The sequence below is a fragment of the Phyllopteryx taeniolatus genome, chromosome 13 (assembly GCF_024500385.1).
Source record: "Phyllopteryx taeniolatus isolate TA_2022b chromosome 13, UOR_Ptae_1.2, whole genome shotgun sequence".
Lineage (NCBI taxonomy): Eukaryota > Metazoa > Chordata > Actinopteri > Syngnathiformes > Syngnathidae > Phyllopteryx > Phyllopteryx taeniolatus.
In genome coordinates this window covers 4,093,880-4,121,063 of record NC_084514.1, presented here as the reverse complement: position 1 = coordinate 4,121,063, position 27,184 = coordinate 4,093,880, and the positions used below count along the sequence as shown (strand labels likewise).

At 41.5% G+C, this 27,184-nt stretch overlaps 2 protein-coding genes across 9 annotated transcripts in view; one reads left to right on the top strand and one right to left on the bottom strand.

Annotated features, from left to right (window-relative positions):
• LOC133487633 (regulator of G-protein signaling 6-like) overlaps positions 1-22,271 on the top strand; it is a 41,959-nt gene extending 19,688 nt beyond the window's left edge. Inside the window, exons 3-17 of one of the 5 annotated variants that reach the window (XR_009791414.1) lie at positions 7,490-7,589; positions 9,274-9,324; positions 9,398-9,504; positions 10,870-10,921; positions 11,692-11,756; positions 13,197-13,273; positions 14,293-14,374; positions 15,043-15,117; positions 15,219-15,320; positions 15,436-15,608; positions 16,667-16,792; positions 17,614-17,800; positions 19,181-19,270; positions 20,491-20,805; positions 21,865-22,271. Coding sequence is in view for 4 of the 5 variants with exons in the window: in XM_061794541.1 (XP_061650525.1) it covers positions 7,490-7,589; positions 9,274-9,324; positions 9,398-9,504; positions 10,870-10,921; positions 11,692-11,756; positions 13,197-13,273; positions 14,293-14,374; positions 15,043-15,117; positions 15,219-15,320; positions 15,436-15,608; positions 16,667-16,792; positions 17,614-17,800; positions 19,181-19,270; positions 20,743-20,805; positions 21,865-21,915 (1,401 nt within the window). In the remaining variant the exon portion in view is untranslated. The remainder of the gene's footprint in view (positions 1-7,489; positions 7,590-9,273; positions 9,325-9,397; positions 9,505-10,869; positions 10,922-11,691; positions 11,757-13,196; positions 13,274-14,292; positions 14,375-15,042; positions 15,118-15,218; positions 15,321-15,435; positions 15,609-16,666; positions 16,793-17,613; positions 17,801-19,180; positions 19,271-20,490; positions 20,806-21,864) is intronic. The other 4 variants (XM_061794541.1, XM_061794540.1, XM_061794542.1 and 1 more) reach the window with 4 other exon arrangements.
• Positions 22,272-23,255: 984 nt separating this feature from the next.
• Positions 23,256-27,184, bottom strand: part of LOC133487634 (zinc finger protein DPF3-like) — a 28,945-nt gene continuing 25,016 nt past the window's right edge. For 2 of the 4 annotated variants that reach the window (XM_061794544.1, XM_061794547.1), the window contains one exon: positions 23,256-26,056. The gene's annotated coding sequence lies outside the window, so the exon portion shown is untranslated. The remainder of the gene's footprint in view (positions 26,057-27,184) is intronic. The other 2 variants (XM_061794545.1, XM_061794546.1) reach the window with 2 other exon arrangements.

Genomic DNA, 27,184 nt, shown 5'->3' with positions numbered 1-27,184 from the left:
GCTGGAGCTGTAACTTGACAAACTTTTAAATATCAGTTACTATAAAGGCAGACGCAATCATTCATCTGAATTGTCTTTGCGCGTCCGTCGTGGCGCCTCAGCTGGCCCAGACAAGCAACTGGTGGTCCTCGACAACACTCACTGTCCCAATATTGACATGCGTTTGGTTCAAAGTGAGGCGCAGCATTCCAGCTGGACACTTTTGGATCTCCGGTGGTTGCACCCCCGAGAAGCGTCCGACTTGGTGGTGGGGTGGGATCATTAAATTCTAATTATCCACAGGGCAACACCTGACGTGAAGAGAGGACATGAGGGGAGATTGTGCACGATTGAAGGAAAAGCTCTTATGCAGCATTATACAGTAGTTCAATTAATGATATACTCAAGTACCGTATCTTCAAACAAAGGCAAAAAGTAAAACGTACAACCAGAGATGACATAAACATTCACATACCGTACTTCAGTAGAAAGATACTTGTGTAAAACAAAAATATCATACAATTGTCTTCCAAAAGTACTGATTCAACTTAAAAGTACATTTGGAAATGTACAGAAGTCCAAATTATTAGTCCATTATATACATTACCCGTTTTGATAACTTGGACCCCACCCCCCCCCCTCATATTTGCACCAGTCTCACATTTATGTCTTTGTGCTTCATATTAGCTAATCACTCACTCTATATCACAAAACTCACACACTCAATCACTCCCCCCCCATCACAATACCCATAACCCAACTATTATCCCCAACTAACAAAATCTTCAACCCCATCCACACCCACACACCAATTTAACAAAACAAAATAACACCCCCAAAAATCACTACAAATCATTCAATTTCTCTATACCAATCCCCCCCTCCAACCTCAATAAAATAAATCCTAACAAATCCCCCTGTTCCCTTTCCCCCCCCCCAAATCCTCAAACAACCCCCAAAATCTAATTCTTATCTCCCTAAACTCAAATCCAAATACATCTATTCTTTACCCCTTAAAACCCCCCCCACCCCCCCCCCACCCACCCCCCCCCCCCTCCCCCCCCCCACCCCTCCCCCACCCCCCCCCCCCCCCCCCCCCCACCCCCCCCCCCCCCCCCCCCCCCTTAGCAACCACCAATGGGACAGGGGCTGGAATATTAATTGGCGAAACGACGTCACAACGACGGAGAGTTGAAATCCTCCCGTTTCGCAAATGGTTTTGTGTTCAGAGGCTATTTCATTCAATTGACAAACCGCGTAGATGATGGAATGGGACCTTTTAATGTTGTGAAATAAGAAAATGGCTAGCAAAGATAACTGGGGGAAAAGAAACTTTTTTTTTCAGATTGGACAATTTTTGTAGGCTGGCGCAAGGCAATGCAATCACCAAATTATTTTTGAAGGTGACATTAACTAATTACCTTAAATACGGCTATGGATGGGTAATGTCTTTCTTCAAGTCTGGCGACAGTCTGCGATACGGCTCAACTTTACATTTCACCAAAAACGATTCATTCATCTTCCACATTTGAGGGATTAACTGTAGTGCTTTTTAAAATCCATTGTGACAAATGATAACGGGGATTATAATGAACGCTATTGGCTCCAATGTAGTGTATAAAGTATTTCGGCAGCAAGAGCTGATGGTTTGTTTATTGTGGACAAGAAAAGGGACGTTGGCGGCCGGGTGTTCCTGACGGCAATTTCATAAAGGACACGGATGAGTGAACAAGAAGTGCTTGGTGGATGGCGCCGTCGCTTGTAGTTACCATGTGCAACGCCAACATCTGATGTCTATGTTCACATTATAATAGAGATTTTTAATGTCTCAATCTGTTGTGGTGCTCCTTGATCTGCACTGGGTGTCAGAGATTCTCATCGTGATTTGTCACCCCAAAGTTGTGTGGGTTTTGTGTGTGAGGCTTTAGGGGTGGGATTTATTCTCTCCTCACCCTGCAGAACATCGTACACCAGCTGGAGCACGTTCGTTATTCACCCAGTATGTCGCAGAGGTCGATATGGCACACACACAAAAAAAGTAATGACATGACAAAGTTGAACATTTCCAACTGAGTTACAGACACAAGCCACAATTCATTACACGACTATATGGGAAGAATGTGTTTAATATACTTGTTGGCTAAATGTTAATGTTCTCTCTGCCCCGCCCCCGTCAACTGTCAATCAAACACTGTCTAGCATCTTATTTTGTGCCTGGGAAAAGATATCAAATTAAAGCCTTCGGTGTCTGGAATAGATCCTACCGGGTCGTCCTGGGGGCTTCCATTGCATGGCGAGAAGCGCTAGCACCGGCTAGCTCGCGAGTACCGATAGCGGGTATCGGGCCGATACTGGCGAAGGCTGCCACCAATAATTAAGGGAAGAAAATGTAACGAGTCCCCCCCGCTGCACTGTGGCGGTTTGACACATCGGTGACGAGCACATACTTCCTCCTAGTTGTCGACAACGTATTACTGTACAACACAAAATACATAAAACATGGGAATGTAAATAATGCTAGAGCAGTTCTGTAAATTGTGGCGTCCAGGGAAGATGGGTCAAGTAATCACAACTTGGAATTACGCAAGGTAATTGCTGAATTTTTATATAATGGAGAGGGGTGACTCATGCCTGAGCCGAAGTGCGTACAGGGCAACCCAAAAAAAAAAAAAGTAAAATCTGGAAAATGGTCCATAGCTGCATTTTCAGCAATTGTCTTCAAACAGGCATTCTGTGGCCCAACAGGTGTTTTTTTTTTATTTTTTTTTAAAAGACACAAATGAATGGTACTCTTCATCGTAATTTCTTGTTCAACCTTTTGAGGTAATCACTGCAATCAAACTGTTTGTGTAGCTGTTAATGGAACTTCGGCAGCGGTCAACTGCTCCAGCTCGCACGTTTCAGCTCGTTCCACAGATGTTCGATACATTTCTTTCTTGAAATGAAATGTACCAATAATTTAGCGCTTTACTGTGCAAGGAAGCATATTGTGGTTCATTTGGATGTTGTGCCGTTTATATTCATTAGGAGTTGGTAGCCCAGGCTAATCGGCAAATAATAATAATGATAATAATGTTAATGATTATAAAATGGGGTTGGGGGGGAATGTTCAACCTGTGATTTCATTATTTGAGTGAGGGTTTTATTCTTTCCTATTCACTGACAAAATGCATTTATAACCGAGTGTTGACCAAAGTGCAGGATGTTTAATGGGAAATGAACAAAATATGAAACGATAAACCCCACAACAATTTACCCCCATCATGAGCATTGTTTTCATGCCCTTGTTTGCATATGCGTGTACAACTTGGTCTACACTTTTTAAAATATTCATCAATGTTGTTCTGATGGTGGGGTATTATTCCAAAGATTTCACTTTGATGTTGAGGCGAATATACATTTTGCAAACCCAAATCGATGCATACTTAAAATGATAACTTTCATAGTATGTATTTTAGAATTGGTATACATTTAAAAATACTATATCCAACCAAGTTCAAGCTGAACTGATCCAGTTTGTGCATTTGGTTTCAACTGAAATGTTGAAAAGGAAATCACATGCATCATGTTTTGACACTTATACTATATCTGCTAAATCTCATCTGGGGTTAATTTGTTGTGCTTCTGAATGATCTTATCATTTTGTTCCCTTCAATTCAGTAGAAGCTGAAGCTATCTCATGTTAGCCATTAAGATCCTAATATAGATTTAGCAGGTGACAAATGTTAGTTTGGAGACGTCCGTGCGCGGCTTTTTGGAATCCTCCCAACATCAATTTCACACAAGCCTGTCACGGAAGTACTTTCAATGACATTACAAACCTTTCAAAGCATCACTTCTATTTAAAAAAATAAAATAAATAAATAATCACTTTTAAAATATAACTGCATAATTTCATCTCCAGTTTGAATTAACCTAACTCTTAAAATTTGTTTAGTCCTCTTGACACTGTCTCACAAATGGTCAAGATTGAAATGTTTTACTTTTTTTGTCAATAATCTACGTTGTTTGTTGAATTGCTTTTTTTGTTGTTGTTGTTTTCCGAAAATGTTCAAAAATGACTTGGGCAATTTTGCTATTAGGCTAACGATATACTAAAATTAACAATTGGCACACATACACACAGCAAATTTGGATTTGTTACATTTGTGTGCAAAAAGCTGGGCATGAGCCATCTAATCTTTCAAGTGCTGCTATATAGATGGAACAATATGATAGGATTGAGGGTACAGTAAAATTTCAGCCAAAATCACAAAATACATCATCACCATGTATATACATATACAGTATACACGCTTGTGAGCTACACAAGTGTCCTTCAGATAATGGTTACAGCGAGGAACAAAAGAGCTGTTATCGCCCGCTCGCAGCCATGTTCAGTTCTCAGAGACCCTCCATAGCTGCCATTAGTGCATACATCCAGGAGATAGGAGGTGCCCTTTGTTAACGGGGCCCCGTGTTTCTTGCGTGCCGACATCCTGAAGGCAGATAATGGGCCGTAACTAGGTTCTAAGGTCTGTTATTACACGAGAGCAAATGGACTTCAACTTGGCTGTTGTTGTCATTTTGGGAGTAGAATTTATCCTGAATGACTTTTATGTCAAAGTGTTGTCGATCATACAGATGCCAGTGGTACAGATATCAAACTGGTTACGAAGTAAACGTCCAATGGATCCCAACACTTGTGGATCCATCTCGCTGGGAGATTGACAGTCATTGTGAATAATTCATGTCACGATGCACTGTCAAGCTTGTGGGTGAGGGCTTGGTAATAGTCCTCTGCATGGTGCGTGTCGGTCATATAATACGTGCTGTGGATTGATGGCTCGTCGTAAATCTTATTTTCCATCGGAGGTGGCGATTACCATTCCTCGTAAAGGTGGCTCGGGAGGATGCACTTTTCACAATGTTGGCTTCGTGTCGTCTTGCTTGAAGAATAACCATCTAATCGTTTCGGGTCAGCATGAAGTGGCAGTGGCCCACCCTATCGAGCAGATGCCCCCCCGTCTCGTTATTTTATATTCAATACAGAGTGCATTTCTGTTGACACTTTTCCAAAGCATGATTTCTATTGCCTGATCAGCTTGTGTTCCGAGCAGAATTTGTTTTTTTTCTGAACTTTATTGAACATATACAAAATCAAAACCTCAACATACGATGGTCGATTGAAAGTGGCAAAAAAACAAAAAAAACAAAAAACAAATAAGGCATGTACATGTTCAAAAAGAGTAGGAAGTAAGGAACGACATATGAGACGTGTATAATAGTGTTATAGGAAGCTAATCATACTATAATAGGCATCCTAAATTAACCAGTCCATGTAAAGTAGTTGTTAAAACATTGTAACTTTTGAGTAGGTTTTACACGATCAGAATTTTTGGGGCCGATTAGAGAGTTAAAAAAAAAAAAAATCTATAACGATCACCGATCCGATCACAAGATGGAGCAATGTGTCTATTTAAATGACTTGTTTATTTACTGTATATACTTGTGTACTGTATACTGAGTATCTTCAAAAGTAATCTAGTCAATTCATGTATTCTAATCAGTCAGGTCAAACCAACATTACAACATGACAGAAATAATGGGTGCTAACTTACTGTAATTAAATTACGTTATTGTAATTTAAATTACTTCACACACACGAACTTTAGCGCATGATTTGACAACGCTGGTACAACCGTTACTGCTAGCACTAGCTTGCTAGGCTACATAACATTTTGTTGCCCGCTTGCAAGCTGTTTCGTATTAAAAGTACGTGAACATACCTCAAGCAATCCATCGATTCAAGTCGCGTGCCGTGCGCCGGTGACCACCAGCACACGTTTTCCCCCATTTTGGTCTTATCATACACGCGACACGATCCATTGTTGTCGTAGCCATGGTAGCGAGTGTATCCGGTTGTGTTTGAGTTGACAAGATAAAGCCCAGTGATATGTAAAATATCGGAATACCAGATTTGATTGCAGTGCATTCGTGAAAGACCAAATTTGTCTTGTAGTCTGATCCAGGCATTACATGTTGTCTGTCTCAGACGTGTTGTGTCCCATACGCTAACATCTTTTTTTTTTTTAAATAACTTTATTGGCTGTCAGGTATTTGCAGCGCTACGTCGAAAGACGCACGACAAGGCTAAAAATAAACTAGCTTTTGGATTCAAATATACTGTACCAGATGGAGACTGTGAGTAAATGTCTTTCGCGCAGCCGATCAATGACATTAAAGCCGATCAGCATAAAATGCTAATTACCGGCAGCTGCCGATCAGATCGGTGTCGTCTGCTATTGAGGATACATGGCGAGATAAACATGCTGACTTGGGCTGGGCGATCTTATTGATTTGAAGCATACTATGTTCATGGAAAACGAACAGTATTTATAGGTTAATGCAGTGTGGGTTTCATAGTTTCCCTATGTACTAAACCACACTGAATCTCAACATAGCCTTGTGTGTGTGTATATGAGCATCTGCATTCCATTTTCTTACCAGTGTGCTCCTCAGTGAGCCCTGAAGAAATGGCAGAACAATGTGCTGACTGTGGCTTGGTTTGCAAAACCTGCTCGTTTTTGATGGCCATTGATTTCTAGAACGACTCCTTTAGACGCCGCACATCGTTGACCAGACGACTTGGGCTCATAAACGTTCCTTTCAAGGACCTGACCTGTCACATCTTTTACAAACTTCATTTAAAAACAATGTGTTTGTCCTTGAGTCAATGTCTTTGTCACGTGTTCCCTTGTGGCGCGTGTTCCTTGTTTTGTGATTTAGTGACGTGTGTTGTCTAATTTTAGTTGGTGGGTGTGGAATGTTCGGGACTCTGGCGGCATTGGTTGTGTAATGTTCATCTGGGCCTATGGCGGCATTTTTGTCACGTGAACTTTCTGAACGTGATACATCTTAAGTACGCTAAATGGACAAAAGTACAAGGACAGGCTGCTACATTCACAGGAAGTACAAATGGAAGAAAATAGTTGGGTTGTCTTTTGTTGCTAGCATTTCTGCAAGCACTTGGGAATGTTAAAGGTTCTCTGTTATGGGTCATTCCAAATGTATGAGTGTATGAGTCAAACTCTAGCAAGCACACACTTCATTGACACCATTCAGTGAAGCAACAGGAGGGTATAATGTCATCCAGGTCAAGGTAACCACCAGAGGTGTAATTGAGTCAATGAGATTGGATGGGCGCTTTAGAGCTTTAGAGCGCCTCGTTGTCAGTGTGGAAAAGCCCCGCAACGACCCAGTGGGATGTAATCTTGCCACCTGAGGCTTAAAGGGAATATATTTTACCAGCGCAAATGTGAAAAGCCAGAGTATACATCAATCGTCCAGTACAAAAGAGTGACATTTTAAAATGTTTGTGTATTTTGGGTAACTTATGGAAAAGTCCTACAATTTCAGGGTGAAAGAATGACATTTATTGCTGTCAAATTCCAAAAAGTTCTCAAATTCAACTAGAACAGCACCTAATGGTCCAAACAATCTATATGATAACATGCGGACCTCCTTACAGATTGAGGACATTGTCACGAGAATACAAGATGAGAACGCGGGAGGTGTCGCCATCCGGACTGTCAAAAGCTTCCTGTCCAAGATCCCCAGTGTGGTATCAGGTGGGTGCAACACATTCTGCACGCTTGCATATGTTGTTGCTCTGCATCAGTGACACCGCCCTTGGGAATATAGCGATAGATGTGGCCCAACATACGAGTCACAACGCGTAAAGCAAACTTGACCTTTTTGGGGCTCATTCAGATTGCCCCTGTCACAGTTGGAGACCGGTGATGTCGTTCCCCGTAAGATCTTTGTCACCGAGCAGAGCGCCCGTCGTGGGCCGCTGACCTTGTCATACAATGCAGAGGAGATTTGTCTTGCCTTGCCTCTGCAGCGTGTGTCTGTAAGGCACAGTAATCCTTCATGTGCGCATTCCATGAATCATCCTCTCTCGGCCGTTTGAGTCACGCCTTAGCCCGACGGCTGTCCGATCTCACTTTGCAGCCGCTGGCGGGCACATGAACAAATATTATGCTGTCCAGGAGCAGAGAAAGCTATTCCATGTTTAGACAGTGACCTTTGCTCACTGATGTTTTAATATGGAAAAATAATGGTAGGCTATATACCAGGAAAACTATATTATTCTCTATCAGTATGATGTGATTTATTTTTTTTAATGCCAGTTTCTCCTATATCTTGCATCATACAAATATTTGCATTTAATCTTTTCAGCTGTTTGTTTTTAAACATTTATGTATAATTCTTAAGATCTGTGTACACTACGTTTAAGTATAAGTATAATTTTTCTACTAACTCAGTTACAGTGGCTTACAATTAAATATTTTTTTCTGGAACTGAACCTCTCTTTCATTTTTGAGCACTTGGGCCTACCTCACTACTGTATTTTAACATTGGTCATTATGGTGGTACTCGGAATGTTTTTTGTTGTTGTTTTTTTTTAATATTAACTTGGTACTTGGTGTAAGAAGTTTGAGAACCTGCACTATAGGCCAATTCTTAGGGAAAAAAAAGAGAAAAAAGTCACTTTGTAGAAATAGGAAGTCTGACAGTCTAGTGTCTCATGTTTCCCATCCTTTACTAACCAAATCTCATTTTAAATTGGGAAAAAAATCTGTGGCACACCATTAAACAAATGTCACAAAGATGATCTCAATTTTTTTTTTCTGTGTGCGTGCCATGAATTACTGTGTGGAATCACAGGTTAATTGTGCCTTCTGTCATCAGTGGAAAATCATTTGTTCTGCATGTCACTATACATTGCTGGCTTATATAGTTGAGCAAAGATACATTTGTAGTACTTTTTCAGACCATTTCAGGCAAATTGATTTCCCACAGCACACCTGCTGATCTCTCACAGTGGTTAGGAGTCACTGTACTAAATAACTCCCAAAACAAACACTACTCTGCATTGAATATAAAATGCATATTAGAAGATAACGGTGAGCTACTTTTGAATCATTTTATCTTTAGTGTATGCATCTTTTTATAAAATGTACTTTCAATACATTTCCTCACTAGCAAACATTTTCTGAACCCCATTGTTGGGAGTTTTGTCTCCTCTCGCCTTTAGCTAAAAAGAAAAATGTATGTAGTTTAGCAGGTTTAAATATCCATTTTTTTCTTGACTTTTCTCAAGCTTTTGCATCTCCTGTGAAGTGTTCTTTTTAGACTGTTGTTGTGACCCGGTACCAAAACTAATTTCTCTTCAGATTGCAGCCTTTGTCCAAACTGTTTCATAGATGGTGCCGCGACCCGTTTAAAGCAATGTTCTCCTCTGAACAGGGGCGGACATTGTTCAGTGGCTGATGAAAAACCTGTCTATAGACGATCCAGGTATGTGCACGGTGAAGTCATTCCATACGAGCACAAAGGCGCTCCGTTGGAAAAGCCTCCCTTGTCTCCACAGCTGAGGCCATCCACTTGGGAAGTCTGATTGCTGCTCACGGCTACATCTTCCCAATCTCTGACCACGTCCTCGCGCTCAAAGATGACGGCACTCTTTACCGCTTTCAGGTGACCAAATCACCCCCTCAGCTCTCCTCCGTGTGCATTTGTAGGCCTCGGAAGCACATGGTGAGCAGATTTATTGCACGGTGCTAATGACGACAATCCTTACTAAGCTTTACTACTTATCCCGCCAAGGTTGACGCTGCACTTCGACACAGGAGGTGGGCTGTTGAAAAGCGCTCCCAGTACAGGCCTAGTGTTTATGGCTTTGTTCCATCTGATCCAGCCTGGAAAAAAGTTTGAGTGGATGAAAGGAATAGTAATCCGGTTGCCTCCTCTTGGCTGCATGCAACGTAGGAAGTGCTGCGCTCTCCGCTTTTTGTCACACGGACAACAAATCATGTCCCCAGCTGCTCCTATGCATTTATCATGCACGCGGCAGTATATTTAAAGCAGTCTTATTGCATGTCACACTTGCCATAAGCAAATGCGCTCATGAATTTGTAATGCAACAGAACCACATTCTCAGTGCCATCAAAAACAACCTGTAAACTGTGTACAAAGGGGTGGGCAATATGGCCCAAAAAAATTTGAAGTAGATTCTTTTTTTTTTTAATTCTTTTTTTTTTTTTTACACCCACTGAATTAACTTGCACAGAAATAATTGAATTTTTTTGTTTTTAAACTGTGAGAATTCGGGTGTTCTCTTGAAAGAAAAGTCTCTTCTTGTAAAAACAGGTTTTAAAACAAAACGGTTCAATTCAAAATCTTCAGCAATTACCAAGAGCTGTCAACGGAGCCGGCCAGGGGCTTAAGTGATCTAGACAGCTGCTTTGGGCCTACAAAAAGGGTGAGAATTCTTTTTAACGCATTAAACATAAAGAACTGAAAGGTGACGCATATGCAAGTTTCAGTAGTAGTCCAGCGGGGTTGACCCTGCAAGTAATATTTTGTCGTATGGGATTGTACAGGGGAGGTGAGTTTTTTTTTTTTTAAATGCCAGAAAAGAATGTTGTTTATTCATTATCAAAACAAACAATTGTTATCTGTTTGCCTCTTTGAGCAACAGCGGCAATGAAAGATGTTTAAATATCACCGTTCTAAATCTCCTCTGCTATTCAGAATGCATGCGAGACAGGAGCAATGCATTATTAATAGACTTGGGAATGAACTTGTACGTGTAACATCAGTTGCAAGAGAATTAAATATGGATAGCAGAGAATATAGCCATCACTTCCGCCACAGATACGACAGGGAGCATCGAACAAAGAATTGAGTTGCATTTGCAGACGAATGCAGTAGGAGGAAGCTGGCGGAAATTACACGCAGCAGTCCTAAGATATTGCAGAAAATGATTGTTTGCCTCGAAACCACACTTCTATGCTGATTTATTGTAACAAGCAAAACAAAGCTGTATCCCTCTGTTTTCAGTCTCCGTACTTCTGGCCTTCAAACTGCTGGGAGCCTGAGAACACAGACTATGGTGAGTCACATATGCAGTGTACACCGCAATACAGTAAACCGTACAGATCGAGAGGGCCACTTTAACGTGCACTCTATGGACAAAGGTACCAGGGCTTTTTCTGTATAAGAAGCTTAAAATAGAATCTTTTCGTTTTAATCCCAAAGGTGTTAGCTTGATCAGTCTTATGATGATGAGTTAAGATTCTGACTAGGGTGTCCCAAGACTTGTCCATATTGTGTATGTCAAGATTAGAATCATCTTTATTGCCTGAATGTGTTAAACACAAGAAATGTCCTTCTGTTGGTTGGAGTCAATCTAATACTTTTGCGAAAGACACTTTAACAAAGTATATACATTTACACAAATGTACTGAGTCGGTAGCAATGTAGTGTCCAATAGTGCAGTAAAGCTGATCAAAAGTGCCAGAGCAGCAACAATGAATACAGTATTAATGGCACTACAGAGATGTGCAAATCGGCAAGGTACCGCTATGAAATTACAGTTCAGTTTGAATCTGAAAATTTGAGAATTTTCTACAGCAATTAAAAAAAAAAAATCAATAGCAATAATGTGAATTCTCAACTTTCGCACATTGAATAAGAGTTTTCTTATACTGGGAGGTTTTCGGGCGGCGAAGAAGAAATGTAGTCTGTGTCCTTCAGGGTCAACTGGAAAAACAGAAATGTTTCTATCAGTATGGCATTCTGTTATAGACTACGATCCAGTTTGGTAATATCAAACTTGACTCCTGTGCCCTTTTCATGCTCCACTGCGGTGTGGCCCTGCAGCCATCTACCTGTGCAAGCGCACGATGCAGAACAAGGCCAGGCTGGAGCTAGCTGACTATGAGGCTGTAAGTATTTGCTCTGGCGTTTTACACTTCCGGATTTGTCATAAGAGCTCTTCCCAGAAAATGCCATTATTAAATCACGAGCTTTTATGTCATCTAGAAAATGCATTTTCTATATTTTTAGGAGCAACAAGTGCGGTGTTTTACTGGCAAAAGAATTACTGGCCATCTCACTAAGCTCTCTTCATCATACACCAGCGCTCCAGTGCGCGGTAGTATCCGCAATGATTCTGCAAGTCGTGTCCGGCATACTTCCCCTCTTTCATATCCAGGTCACTTTATGGCTGCGGGCCTCATTAGGCTCACTGTTTAACACCCGCTTGATGGTCCCCCTAGTGTTTTCTCTCTTAGTAATGGGGTCATGTGCTGCTTTGATGGCGGATGCTTGCTGGGTAGTGTTAAGTACACGCCAATACAATAGGTGTGTCCACGGATTGCGAGCCGATCATGCCGTATGCGAACATTGTCCTTCAAAAGAGTCTGGTCATTGCCATGATGACCATTTGTTGTGGTGGATAATCTTCTTGTCCAGCGTTTCTCAACCTTTATTGAGCTAAGGCACATATTTTACATTAGGAAAATGTCACGGCATGCCACCAAACAAAACTATCACAAAGTGTATATTAGTGGTTGAACTGATTAGTCGACTTTACTCCTCCACATCCAATCTGCCGATATACAGAGAGGACGTTCAACTCTCCCATCTGCTGCCGTCGCTGAACTTTAACGCTCTGGAGCAACGAGCTGCCCTGCCAACAAAGGCGACAGTCTTCACACAGCTGGGAATAAGAAAATAAATTGGTGGTGGACGACGATAGCCTTGACAGGTTCAGCTAGTCTGATCGCTGCTAGTTTTACAGTACTGCAGCCACACCAAAGGTGGAACAGGGGCAGCAGTGTGAAGTGAAACTCACTTTGTCACCCAAAATGTTAGGGCTAAGAATGCACAGACAACAGGGTGCTGCTACCAAGAACTTTAGTCATCACAGAAGTTGCATGCTATGACAAAATACGAAATAATCGGAAGAATTACTCGGCTTGGAATGTGGACCGGTTTAATTGGATATGAAGCTATTCTGTTTTATGATTGGCAACAGGTGAATACACGGGTTATTTGTTCTTTCTGTCATCGAGTGGAAGAGCTTTTGTTATGCCCGGCACCATATGTCGCTGGCGTGCATGCACAAAGATGCATTACTAAAACCATTTGGACTAAGTGAAAGTGGATTTCTCACAGCACAGTGGTTGACAATCGCCGTCGTAGTCAAAGCAAGAAACGAATGCATCATTGAATTATCCATATCCAAGGTGATTACACAGTATTAACTAGATTAGCCAAATCACATTCCAGGAAACACTGTGAAGGTATGTGCAGCACGTGACTAGGTAATCATCCAAAGGCCTTTTGATTGTTCCCTCACACCGTGCCATCGGCTCCTGCAGGAGAATCTTTCCCGGCTGCAGAGGGCTTTCGCCAGGAAGTGGGAGTTCATCTTCATGCAGGCTGAAGCTCAAGTGAAGTGAGTAGATGCGTGTGAGGCATCACGGTGACTGTGTGTAGCCATCATATAAATGCAACGTAAACCAGTGGCTACATGCATGTTTTACTTCCTCTCTTCAGTTATGTTACTTGACTATCCCACTCTTTGACTGGAGGGCTGCGCTCCATAAAGACCACTAATATTCGTCGTCCAAGGCCACACGACTGAATACATTTTTCCCAACACTGCCCTCTTTTGCATAGCACTTGGAAAAAAAAATTTTTTTTAAATCTCCATTCTAAAATTACATTCTCAAAAAGTAATGCTTGGGGAAAAAAGTTGCTTTTAATAGTTTTGAGCTATTTATATTGCCGTAGGTTTTTTGCAGACTTGTTTGTACTGCAGTGGGCCTTTATGAGAACCATCTTAAGTGTCAAATTTGCCTTATTTAATAGAATTTGTCCAAAGTGCAATAGTTTTCACGCGTTTTAAAAAGGTGCTTGTAAAAATTGAATAAAAAAAAAAAAAAAGTATTTCACATATGTAGGCTACTCACAATGAACATTTAAGAATCTAGTTTGAGCAGAGCAAAATATTGATACTTAATTATTCACTAGCTATCATAGAGCAGTTCTGTATGGATTGTTTTTAAATGGTCGTACTTTTGTAGCCAGTTGTTGTTGGGCACAATAATTTATGCTACAAAGCCCAATCCAGGGCGATCCTAAGTTTACAATGGACTTGACCAATGTTTTGCAATTAGTTTGCGCCTCCTCCACAGTGCAAGCTAACCAAATGAATAAAGGTAAGCATTTTGTTGGTTTTTCTAAATTTATTTTAGATTTATGGCCTAGAAGTGTTTTATTCCAATATTGTAAATGCGGCTTACCTACTAGTGTTCCAACTTGCGTACGCGACTGGGTTGTCATAGGAACGGAAATAAAGGGGACCCCTTGTAAAGATATCATCAATAACACACTATACTGTTTCTGTGGCGATCCGAGAGAGGACGGGGACGTCCTGCAACACAAAAGTCACCACCAGATTTGTTTTATCAGAATCGACAGAAAGAAGGACAAGGTGGACAGGAAGGTCCTGGATAGCCAAGAGAGGGCCTTCTGGGATGTCCATCGACCAGTGGTGAGTCACTCCCAAAGGTCATACTGCTGTAAAGACGTGAAAGAAAAGAAAGCTTGGACCGACGGAAAACAGTCTCGTTGCTATGCAGATTGCTGAGAGGGGGAAATATTTAGTTTCGTGCTACGGTCACCTTGAAAGCAGTGTTGGCCCATCAGGGCCTGTTCTGCTGGCCCTAATGTTATCAGAAGCACTGACCTACAATTATATATTTTTTTCCCGTGAACTTGAATTCATTTATTCACACAACAGTCGCACTGCTTCCACTATGCGTGTATGGGGATGTCCTCTGCTTGGTTGGTCAGAGCAAAACTTGTTTCAGCCAAGTTCGACGAGTAAAACGTGTCTGTCGTGATGTGCACGCATAATACATTTCATAATCAGCATCTCTGGTTGTATTTTTTTTTCTTTGATCATGTTAGATTGTTTCTGAACTGATTTACATGATCTTGGCACAGTTGCATGTTATATTGTTTTTGTATAGTATTGATGGTTTCTACAATTGCGACGTGATGTTGGTGGTTAGAATTGGATCAGGTCGAGTCCCCGCTGAAATCCCGAGAACCAAATGCGCAGCCCGCCACAGCTGGATTGTCGAAGCAGCTTTGCATTTAGCACAATGGCGGCACATTGCAGGGGCAACACGGTTAACTTCCGCCCGTCTCCCACAGCCAGGCTGCGTCAACATGACTGATATGGACATCCGCAAGTGTCGCAGAGAGAGGAACCCACACAGGGTGAAAAAGGTGAGAAGAGCTGAAACTCGAGGTTTTTTGTTTGTTTGTTTTGTTTCTTTGTGGGAGGCAATGGACCATTAAAAGCACATTTCTATCCTCGCCCTCTCCAGTCAGTCTACGGAGTGCCAGATGACAGCCAAAGCCAACCGAGTCCAGTCCACATCAGCTCTCCGCCGGCCAGAAAGCTCACCCAAGACGACGTTGAGAAGGAGGTACGGTAATTAATGGTGCCCGCAGGTCCTCATCACTGAGCATCCATCATAAAGACAGCTGGACTGATCACTTCTTACCTTATTTAATCTCCTCCTTACCGGATCACTCCGTCAGATCACCTTCCTCAACATCCAACTGGGGCGACACTGCATGAAGGTTTCCAAAGTGGCCGACAGTCTGATGGGGTACACGGAGCAATTCATGGAGTACGACCCACTGGTGTCTGCTATCGAGCCCTCCAACCCCTGGATCGGCGACGACACCTCCTTCTGGGACGTGGAGGCAAGGTATAGTGGAACTGGAGTGCCCTAACGCAGCCGTCCCTAGGGGTTGAACACGACTAGTTGACTTTAAACGTCGATGCGGCGTAGCAGCTTGAAGTTGAAGACCGCTAATCACGTGTTTTGGGCATCTCTTCTTCCAATCGTCCAATTTAAAGAGGACTTCAGAGAGGACCGCCAGGTTTTTACAGTCGGTGGAGTTGAGACGAGTCTTCATACATTTGCATGGATCCGACAATACGAAAATAAACTGGTTGAGGATGACAATAGCAGTCGGCTTGTCTGATCACTACTAGTCTTAAAATGTTCATACCGGCAGGACCACAGGCCTGATCATGAGGAACATTATAGTCAACTACAAAATTGGTAGTAGCTCAACTGCTAGCGGTTCCCAACCTTTTTTTGTGTGTCGTGGACCAGTTTTACGTGAAGCAAATTTTGACAGACAGGCATACAGACAAATTATTTAAAAAATACAGCTCACCATTATGCTGAATGTAGTTGTTGGTAATTACCTGCACCTCTATTTTCTTGGAGCCGGTCCCATCTCGGGGTAATGTGAGACAATGACACCTGAATAATGTCCGGTCTACTCCTCTTTGTTTTAGTTGCGGTTATTGCAGAAAAATCCTGCTACACAAAAATAGGTTGCTGGAAATGGAAGCAAGGTCTTAATTCCTTTTGGGGGGGCAGTTTTGAAGTCTCCATTTTTGCCACTTATTACACAGCGTGAACTTGGTGCATTATGGTTATGACAAACTCACATTTTATGTAGGACTGCTGATATTCTCTAAAATGCAGCTTTTTTTCTCGCAAGTCCTTCTCGTTTTGTTTTCCACTTTCAAAAGAAGCTCGGCAAAGCCTTTTTAAAAAAAAAAAAATAATTTTTAAATACTGTTTCCTATCACGGGGTCAAGACGAGATTTTGCACGTACAGAGAGGCAGATGCAGCTGGTTTTCAAAAAAACATATTTAAGACTATGGGACTAGTTTTTGGCCCATTGTTTCCTTAAAGAATGTCACTGTTGACCTTTTGGATCTGCTTTTGTTTGTGTTTGGACCAGTCATGACCCGACCCAACAGAGAGTGAAGAAGTGGGGCTTCTCCTTGGAGGAAGCTCTTAAAGACCCAGCAGGAAGAGACCAGTTCCTGAAGTTCCTGGAGTCCGAGTTCAGCTCGGAGAACTTGCGGTGAGATGGTAGTTTAATTTTTGCCATGTCGTCGTCAAGGGCGATGCAAACCTAACATGCGCTTGACAACACATAGTGTGTCATAACCTAACGTTGACAGATCATACATGAATGAATATGATTGGTTAGTTACAGAAATGTATGGATCTAATGTGGCTGTATTCTTTCGAGACCAGTAATATGTTTAGATGGTAGCGGTCGCATTTAATCATTTGGCTGGTATGAGGCTACAAAGTTTTATGCAACCTTTTAGTTTTGTGTGAAAACCTTCTGAAAATGGCACTCAATGGGTTGTTAATCTATTTTTTCCCCCCACAGTTGACTGTATTTGTGAAATGCTTGCTCTATATTGTACAGTGACATCACTTTAAGTCTCAAAATATAATAGTCTTTTATTCAAAAAGAGGACCGAATCAGCACGCAAGAACGTGTGACATCAAACAGGTCTCTAATTGCTCAAATATTATTTTGATAGTCATACTTATAGAGGCAATTTTTGCTCGGCAGATGAAAGCCCCAAAACAATAAAATATATATATATGGCAGACATGCTTGCTGTGCTGTTTCCTTTCCCAGCCCTGTGTCTGGTTTTAGGCCCGAGGTGGCAGTTATGCTGTAAATCTTTTTTGGAGCAGACTTTTTTCTTCTAGTCTGTATAGAAATAAAGCAACGGTAACTTGTCATTTTTCAACATAGTCCCATTCTGCTGAATCTGGTTTTACCCTAAGTAAAATGGCAGTGTTTTCCACTCAAAATATTTTTTTATTTTTTTTTTTAATTACTTTTGTTGACTTAAATCGGCACATATGTTACCATTTCAGGTTTTGGTTGGCAGTGCAGGATCTGAAGCGTCAGCCGCTGCAGGACGTCCCCTCCAGGGCGCAGGAGATCTGGCAGGAGTTTCTAGCCGAGGGAGCGCCGAGCTCAGTCAACCTGGACTCTCACAGCTATGAGCGCGCCAGCCAAAACCTGAAAGACCCCGGGCGCTACAGCTTTGAGGATGCTCAGGTGATGGCCGTGCCATGTTTCTCACATATGAAGAGCTATTTTCCAAAATGGGGGGGGGACGTAGCCATGTTGGTCTATGTATTTTGTACAAAACTGTATCTTCTATGTTCAGATTGAGACTGAATTATTTTAACGGGATGAAATTCATGTTTGTAAAGAATAATAAAAATTTATTTGACGTTTTGAAAAATAAACTATTTGCATTACAGGCCTAAATACTATTAGAAGCACTAACCTAAATTTACAACCAACCTTTCTTCCATGAAATTGTATTAACTTATTTCTAACAGTCGAGTCTCCATTTCGTAGCATTTCTCTTGGCTGAACTGCTTCCAGTATGTGGATGTTAGTTTTTTGTTGTTTTTTTGTTTTTTTGGGGGGGGGGGGCGTCGCCAATGGCGATCAAATTTCACCCTCTGTGTTGCCATGTCAATCTAATCTGCCCATGGTCTTCAGAATCGGTAGGGTTGGCTGATGTAATTTGAAACTATATTAGCAATGGGACGTTTTTTTTTGTTTTGTTTGTTTTTTTAAACCAATCAGATTTGATCCACAATGTCAGCATTTTCCCCATTCTTTCAGTCAACGGCCATTGGCAAATGATGTAGCATTGCTGAAGTTACATTAACCCAAATAGATTTTTCATGGAATATTAGTGTAGCGTCTGAGTTGTAAGGCATCTAAAGTCGCTCTTATCACACAAAAACTCATTTGATCTTGGATGGCTTGCGTGACTGTTGTCATCTGGCGCGGTGCTGCCACAGTTGAATGCGCTAACCCGCAGGCTAAGAGCCCGGGCTGCTAACCTAGCATCTCTCGCTACTGTTAAGACTCAGAGTGAGGGTTGACTTAAAAAAAGCATTAGCTGGCACACTGCAGACTCCGTTTATCGAACTCTGCTCACAAGCGACAACTGCGTAACAGGAACGGTCGCCTCTTGAGCACGTCATCACGGTCCACTCTTCAGGTGTGACAAATCGATTTACGCTCCAAGGATGAACTAAAAGAAAAGGGACTGTTGTTGTCTTGGACACGACATAAGCGGAGCAACAGAGCTAACCCAAGTTGAGTAAATGTCTTTTGCACAGCTTTATTTTGGCATATGAGAAGTATTCCCCTTATTGAGCAATCGAAAAGTGGACTCGTCAGGCAAGCAAACAAACAATTCTGAGAGATCAAATTACTGGGAACCGATTTTTGATTCCCCTCTCTACCCGCTGTGTTTACAAAAGTGAAAAAAATGAATCGCTGCAAAGGAATAGGGTGAGACTGCCAAGGCCTAATGAGGCAACCAACTCCATGAATGTCTCGATTGGTCCATCCTCTGTGGCGGTCGTGTTCAGTGTGACGCTCATCTCTTGTTGCCTCTTCCCTTTTCAGGAGCACATATTCACACTCATGAAAAGTGACAGCTATGCACGCTTTTTGCGATCCAGCATCTACCAAGACCTCCTGTTTGCCAGAAAGAAGGTGAGCTGGTGCTTTCACGGACCTTGATGTCTTGTATTTCCCGTTGACATCAGCTTTGATTGATTTTACATGCGTATCTACTGCGCAACTGCAATCACTAGTGAGAGCAACGATGAAATGCAGCACAGTGATGTTTAACACATCATTCAAACCTGAACTAAACTAAATCCTCTCACTGAATATCAAAAGCGATGTACCGAAATTTCTACGCATTGAAAACTTAAAACATTCATTTCCAACTATTGTTTTACATTCAAACAACAAAAACTATTTTCTCGGATAAAAAGAAAATTGGAATATGTTTTTCATTGGAAAAAGCCAATCGCAGGGCACATATAAACAAACAACCATTCACACCTACAGGCAATTTCTTCTTCAATTAACCTACCATGCATGTTTTTGAGATGTGGGAGGAAACCGGAGTGCCCGGAGAAAACCCACGCAGGCACAGGGAGAACATGCAACCACACAGGCGGGGCCAGGATTTGAACCCCGATCCTCAGAACTGTGAGGCAGATGTGCTAACCAGCCCTCCACCGTGCTACAATGTTCTGGTGTCAAAGCTTTGAGCTTAGCATTTTATAAATGTTGTTTGAAAGTACTGAGCGCTTATCTTTTGCTCACACAATTAGATGAATTTATGAAATAGCGCATATCACACGAGAAAAAGATATCTCAAAACAAGTAAAAAAATATATAAATTTTGTCCCTAAAGTAAGTGAAAAAAATTGTCAATGGAACAAGTATCAATTGACTTGATAAGATTTCTAAAATAAGATCTTAAATTTTGAGTAGAACTGTCTTTAATACAGTAAGATGTTTTCACTCAATGATTACAATTTTCACTAATTTTAACAAAATATGGACCACACGTTGCTCATTTTTCATACCGGTCACAATTGTATTTGTATATAAAGTTGTATATAGTCATTCAAACGATGTAAGGTTTATGCCACAGTTACCCTAAATTGATAATTACTGAAATCATTTGTCTGTAAAGGTTAATATATCAGTATGCAGAGACATTTTAACTTGAATATTTTAATGGTAAAATATTGTTTTAAATTTTCAGATTTACAGACAAACTAAAAGTATGAAGGGTTAGACTGACAAATTAGTTTTTTGTTGTTTGTTGTTTTTTGAACATTACTCAAAATGTTATTTGTTAAGTCATAAGTTGTCAGTGTTATGTTTTTAATGGCATTTTCTCTCTGTTGTAGAACACTGTCGTAGTGTAATATGGATCTTTCTAGCAAATCGCTACTTGTGTTCACGCCAGCCTTTCTGTCCCTTCCCGTTACAACATTGCCGCTGCCCGCCACCTCCACCCCCCTTAAACCGCCATGTTTGTGTCCTTGACTCTTCATTTATGCACTTCCTGACCATTCCCCCCCCCCCCACCCCCCGACTAATAACATCACCGCCCATCTCATCAACCCCTTTACTTGACCCAAACCACGCCCCTCCCATAGCAACAACCTGCAGACCCCGAACAAGGCCGCCGCACCTCCTTGGAGAAGTTCACCCGCAGTGTGGTAAGTGGTCTGAAGGCTGGCCGTTCACTCGCTAAGCACAAAATGGCTTCCTCACCTCTGCTGAGCGTATCACATTTTACCTTCCACTTGCATTTATACACTGTAATGCTGGATTTTAACTCTCCAAATTCAGCTGAATAGTGGCCGTTGGTGTAGATTTCCTCAACTGCACCTACTGGCGGTGGGGGGGCCGCGCCCCTGGCCTTTGTTTGGAGTGATTTTAAACAATGTTGGCGTTTGAAACCAAATAAATGACTTCTATGCAGAAATTTAGATCCAAAAAAATAAATAAGAAGAAATGAGATGGACTGGGTAGAACTAATAAGATGTAGCTCCACACGTCTGTAAGGGGTGTCAAACCCCTTTTTGTCTGGTTTCCCTTAGAGGGCCGTTATGACTGTGAAACTTAATGTATCATCCCCTCATCCTATTGCCGTATTACATACAGTATACACAAAAAAAAATCATGGACAACTAGTTTTGAAATACCAAGTCATAATTTTATTTTAAAAAGTGGTTTGGTAACAAAAATGCTCGCTCTCTGTCATAATTAAATTTGGATTATTTGCAATTTTGGAACAGATTTAAGCAAGAAACATGAAGGAGATGAACACGATTTGCTTTCCTAGGGCCATGAGTTTGGCACCTGTGGTCTACTGGAACACTAATCATCATTAGACGCTCTCTCCACATAGTCCACTCTACTTTAATATGTACTGCACAGGGCACGCTTAACATGGTCTCCACTGTTCACTCATTACATGCTTTGCTGCTGCTGTTTTGGGTAGCAACCAGTTTGCCGCAATGGAGCTCAGCAGTTTTTGAACAATAGAGTTTATGAACCGAGTTGGCAACAGTTACTACATATTTTTCAGAGGGAGGAATTTGTACTACTAACAAATAGTTGGGGATGTTTGGTGTTACAAATTTTTTGGGGGAGTATATAGTTTGAGGCTGTCTTTTAGCAGAGCGGCAACCATTTGAGGCAATGAATTAGAGCTTCTACTCTAGATAATGAAAATACTTTTTTAAAACTTTTATCTTGAATGGACTTTTTAGGGCAAGTCATTGACGGGCAAACGTCTATCAGGCCTGATGCAGTCATCCTGACACACTTCTGTTTGCGGGAGGAGCAGTGAGCCCCCCAAGAGGGGCGACCACGAGGAACAGGGCTGGTCGTCAGCACACAACCGGCACCGTTCCGCTCACACGGCACTGAGCCTGCTGGGACATGGACTCCAAGACCAGACACGGTGACTGGAAGTGAGCGCTGACAGGAGGGGAAGTGACGTGTCAACGCAGCCTCCTTACACAATGGGTTGTTTGTTGGATAAGCTAATACATTTATATTTTATATCAATGTATACTGTGTACGTCTGTCTCATTAAAAGCACATTTGGAAAATAAATGACAAAGGTTTTTGCTGGTTTCTTTTTTTTGCCCAGAATTCAACATGGGTCCATTGATTTGCCAGCAATAGAAAGTGAGACCTTTTTTTGGGAGTTTGGGAGCATATTTGGAGTTCACTATTGATAAATTCAAATTAAATTTGATAGGTTCCACAGAAAAATGCAATCTATTGGTGAAAACCTATTTTTGTTCTTCCTAAAATGTGTTAAGTTGCCACAAGATGGTGCCAAAGCCCTCTAAATAGCAAAATATGTTGAAACGATGCATCAACACTGAAAAGCAAGCTTAGGCGCTATAGTAAGTTTGACCTGGGTTGTCAGTGGAATTCAAGGAGAGTCTGCCGCCTGTGCTTTTGGGACTTTTTTTTAAGGGTAATGTAAGATGAGTTTGATACAAACTGTTTTGCAATGTACTTTGTGGTAGGTTATATGTTTTTATTTGTGTTTTATAGAAATAATTGGGTGCATCAATTCAGTTTATTGGCGTTGGTGTCAAGGCTCAGTCCCTGTGCCCTGCAAATAAAGGAACAGCTCCATAATGCCAACTCGAGGTTCAGAGCACAGTACAAAACAATTTAGCCTTGGCCAAAACTGACAGACTAATATACAAATCACTGTTATCGATTAATTTCGTTTTTTTTCCCCCCTAGACTTTTTGTTATATTACTCTGTTAAATAGCAACTACTGTACCTTGTGCTATCTAGTGGAAGAGCATTTAGTTGTGCTGCGCGTGTCACTGTACGTTGCTGGCATGGATGGAGCAATGATGATCTCTTGCGGCACTGCGGTTGGAAATCACTGCGCTCGAGAACAACGAAACTCTGTAACGCAGATTTGAGCGATAACATGAGTGCCAACAACCGACTGCAACGAGCAGAAGCGTTAAGTGCAGCAGCTATTGCGGTGCATTCTGAAACTTTTTTTTTTTTTTTTCCTGAACTATTTTTTGACTACCGGCCAGTTTAGACATCCAAGGTGCACGATTCTGTCTGCTCCTTTCAACAAAATAGATCAGACCGTAATAATAATAATAATAATAATAAAAAAAGACATTACCATTTTTATTTTTGCAGAATAAAAATAGTTTAAAGAACTTCATTGTGTCCATTTTGACATTTACAGCAGAAGATGAAACGACCACCTTGTGTTGTGTCAGTTTCATCTCCTGTTGGCTGCATTCCCAACGTAATCGCACGCGCGCGCACACATAAACACACACTTCCATTACTACCCATCGCGGTGGGGGGTCGGGGGGGGGGGGGCTATTGCTGTGTCTTGGTCGAGGTAAAGATTACTTCTGCATTCAGGAGTTGTTGAGGACTTTCGCCACACTTGAGCAGCGCGTGCAGGATGGCTGTCTGCTTGCTGTGCTGAATAAACACACGGGGAGATGGAGGGAAAGCGACTGTGAGAAGGGACCCTTGGGGGGGGGGCAACAGATGAAGTTCATTAGGGATGGGCATCAGAATTTTTTTGGGGAGTCAAAACCAGCAGAGGTGCTGCAGATTTAAACTTAACTGGTTTGTTGTCAAAAGATCAAAAAGTAGTAAAAAATCTATTTAAAAGTGGTTGTTTCATGGATTTTTGGGGGGAGAGAATGAGGAAACGTTTCAAAAGTTGTGAAATCCAGATAAATTCTCTTTTTAACTTAAAAAAATAAAAGCATTCTGTTATGAAGCTAGTTTAAAGAAAATAAGTGGCTCACTATTTTTTTTTAACTCAGAATATAATTAAGTTCTGTTAAGAAAATGGGTTTTAATAGGACAAGAAAAAACGTGAACAAAAGTCATGTTCCAATTAGTTTTTTGCTAAAAAAAAAAAAAAAAAAGTCTGAACATTACGATGGATTACAAGAAAAAGTCCTGTTATGTGGATAAAGTTACAATAATACAAGAAAGCTTTTAATATGTGTTAAAAATGTTATAAAACTCAAAATTAATCCTTAAGAATCCGTTGGACTGTGCGGAGTTGATTGTCGCTGAATCTCGTCTTGAAGCAATTAAGTGCACTACTAGTTGGACCTGCAGAGGCACTGTTTATTCAATCCATGGCCTGAAAAATGAGAAATATTTAAATCATGAAAAAAAAGCCATGAATGAAGCCGGTAAATTTGTAATAGGGAAGTTACGAGAAGAAAGTCAACATTTCTTGTGATGGACAAAGGACAGCATATAAGCGGCAGAAAAGAAAAGCACATGTAATGAGTCAAAATCAGCACTTAAAAAAATTTACCTATTACGAGAAAAAAGTCATCACATTATAATAGTCTTATTTTTCAAGACAAAAGTCAACATTACAAGAATATGAGATAGATGGATAGATCATTCATCCTGTGTGGAAAATCAAATTGTCATATTTTAGAGGATGAATTTGTAAATCTTTGCCCCAAAAAAGTAAAAGTTTCAAGAATAGTCTTTTTGAAGTTACGACTTCCTCGGATGGTGGCTCGGAGAATAAAGTATTACGAGAAGAAGCTGTTTTTCATGACTAAACGTCACATTACAAGAACTGTTTTTGGGGCAGGAAAAACTCAGATGATGAGAAGAAGACATTCCACTAAGTCAAAAAAGGCATGAGGTTGCAAGAATACTTTTTTTGGGGGAGGAAAGTAATAAAATTGTAATTACAGTAAAATAGTCAAATTAAAAAAATTACTAATATTTAAAAAGTTTTAACATTGCGAGAATAGGGTCATTTATTTTTTTTTAAAACAGTTTATTCCAAGAAAAAGGTAAAATTATGAAAAAGTTGCAATATTACAAGTTTACAAGTTGTAATATTACAAGAGAAAGTCATGTTACAAATTGAAAATATTTTTTGAAAAAAAAATTGACAAGTCATAACGTGAACAAAGTTGTTTTTGAAATAAATAATGGATGCTTTTCACCCGATTAAAAATATCCAATCAAAGGAATGACGTCAACTGCCCATCCCTAATTGATCCTTCAATGTCCAATGTTAAAGATCACACGACTAGGCCTTCTTTCCAAGCACACGTGCGCGCGTGCGCAGGCACAGGCACACACACACACACACACACGCACGCACACACACACTGAATTATTCCAGCAGCGTTCCTGGTAGTGTGCGCTCATTCATCACGGGACCCTTGTGTGGTGTTATTGTCCCTCTGCGGCAGCTCAATACAATCACGTGATTCTGGGCTGCGAAGAGAGGCCCAACAATCAACAGCAGAGCGTTAATGACGGATGCCTGAGTAGTTTGGCGGCCAGAGGTATCTGTCCGCTTATCCCAAAATCCGACAAATATACCAAGCACCCTAGAAGCGCAGTGAGGAGACGCGACAATTCAAGTCAAGCGACGAGCGGAAAGGTTCAGAGGTCTGCGTGTACTAATTAAGCACCGACTATGGCTGAGGGAAGGGGGCGGGGAGGGTCACTGGTCCAATCAGGTGGAGGGGGGGGCTTATGGCTGTCATAGCTGGTTTGCAGTGCAGAGCAGCAGGCTGGCACAGTGATGAGGATAATGACGTATTGGTGTCACATCGGATCACTCGCATTCACACGGCACAAGCGGGCAGGAAGTGGGGGAGGGGGGGGAGCTGTGGGGTTCATTCAGGCCCCGACAAGTCCAAAGGCCTTCTTGTTTGTCTTGCGGCAGTCCTCGGTGAAGCTGGCTCTGATCCAACGTCCCCCTGCCCCCCGCAAGACAACAAAATCAGTTATTCACATGGTCAGGGGCGCTTCACGGAAGTCACACGGCCTGCGAGTCTGGCGGACGTTGGACTTGTCCGCTCCTCGTCACGTACATTTAGGCCCAAATTCAGGAAGAGTTGTTAAATCCTTGTTTACTATGTCGGTTTCTCATGTGCAGAGTGCTCCTACGACACAGAAAAGTCAAGTTAGAAGAAAACTTCACATTTTCCTGTAAATACTTTGAATCGGGACTGAGCCCTGCCGCAGTAGCACAACAACAAAAAAAATCAAGTAAAAGAAAGGTGGCGGCAAAGCACTTTTTTCTAGACACAGCTATGGCCTGATTAAATGAAGCTCCTCCCCTCACTTCAACATGGTTACTTGGCCATAATATGGTGCCAAAGCAATATTTTCATTAGACAAGGCTCCAAAATGAGCACAAAAACGGCAAATAGGTTTCTGACAGAGGAGTGCAAAGAATAACCAGAAGAATTGTCCTAGAGCCAAGGACCACCTGTGGAGATCTTAAAAATATCTGGAAGAAGCAGGTACTGTTGTCACAAGGAAAACAGTGAGTAATGCACTCCGCCGCCACAGCCTGTATGCACACTCATTACGCCATACACCATTGCTGAAAAAAAAAAAGCATATCAAAGCTCGTTTAAAGTTTGCTGAACAACATTTGGACAAGCCAGTTCAATACTGAGAGTATGGTCGGGTGAGAGGAAAATCTAACTCTTTGGATGCCATAAGGCACACCACGTTTGGAGGAGAAATGACACTGCAAATCACCCTAAAAACACCATGCCAACAGTCAAGTTCAGAGGTGGGAACATTATGGTGTGGGGCTGCTTTTCACCAAATGGTACTGGTAAACTTGACACTATTGAAGGAAGGATGAATGGGCAAATGTAGCGAGACACCCTTGACAAAAATCTTGCCATGGACAAGGATGATGAAAATGAAACGAGGGTGGACATTTCAGCAGGATAATGAGCCAAAACATACTGCCAAGGAAACTCTCAATTGGTTTAAAAGAAAAAATAAATAAAGCTGCTACAATGGCCCAGCCAACCACTTGACTTGAAGCCAATCGAAAATCTATGGAAAGAACTGCAACTCAAGAGCCATAAAATAAGCCCACAGAACCTTCAAGATTTGAAGAGTGCTTGTGTGGAGGAATGGGCCAAAATCACACAAGAGCAATGCATGCGACTAGTTTCTCCATACAGGAGGCATCTTGAAGCTGTCATTGCAAACAAAGGCTTTTGTACAAAGTACTAAATCAATAGCAGTTGGCGTGTTCAATACTT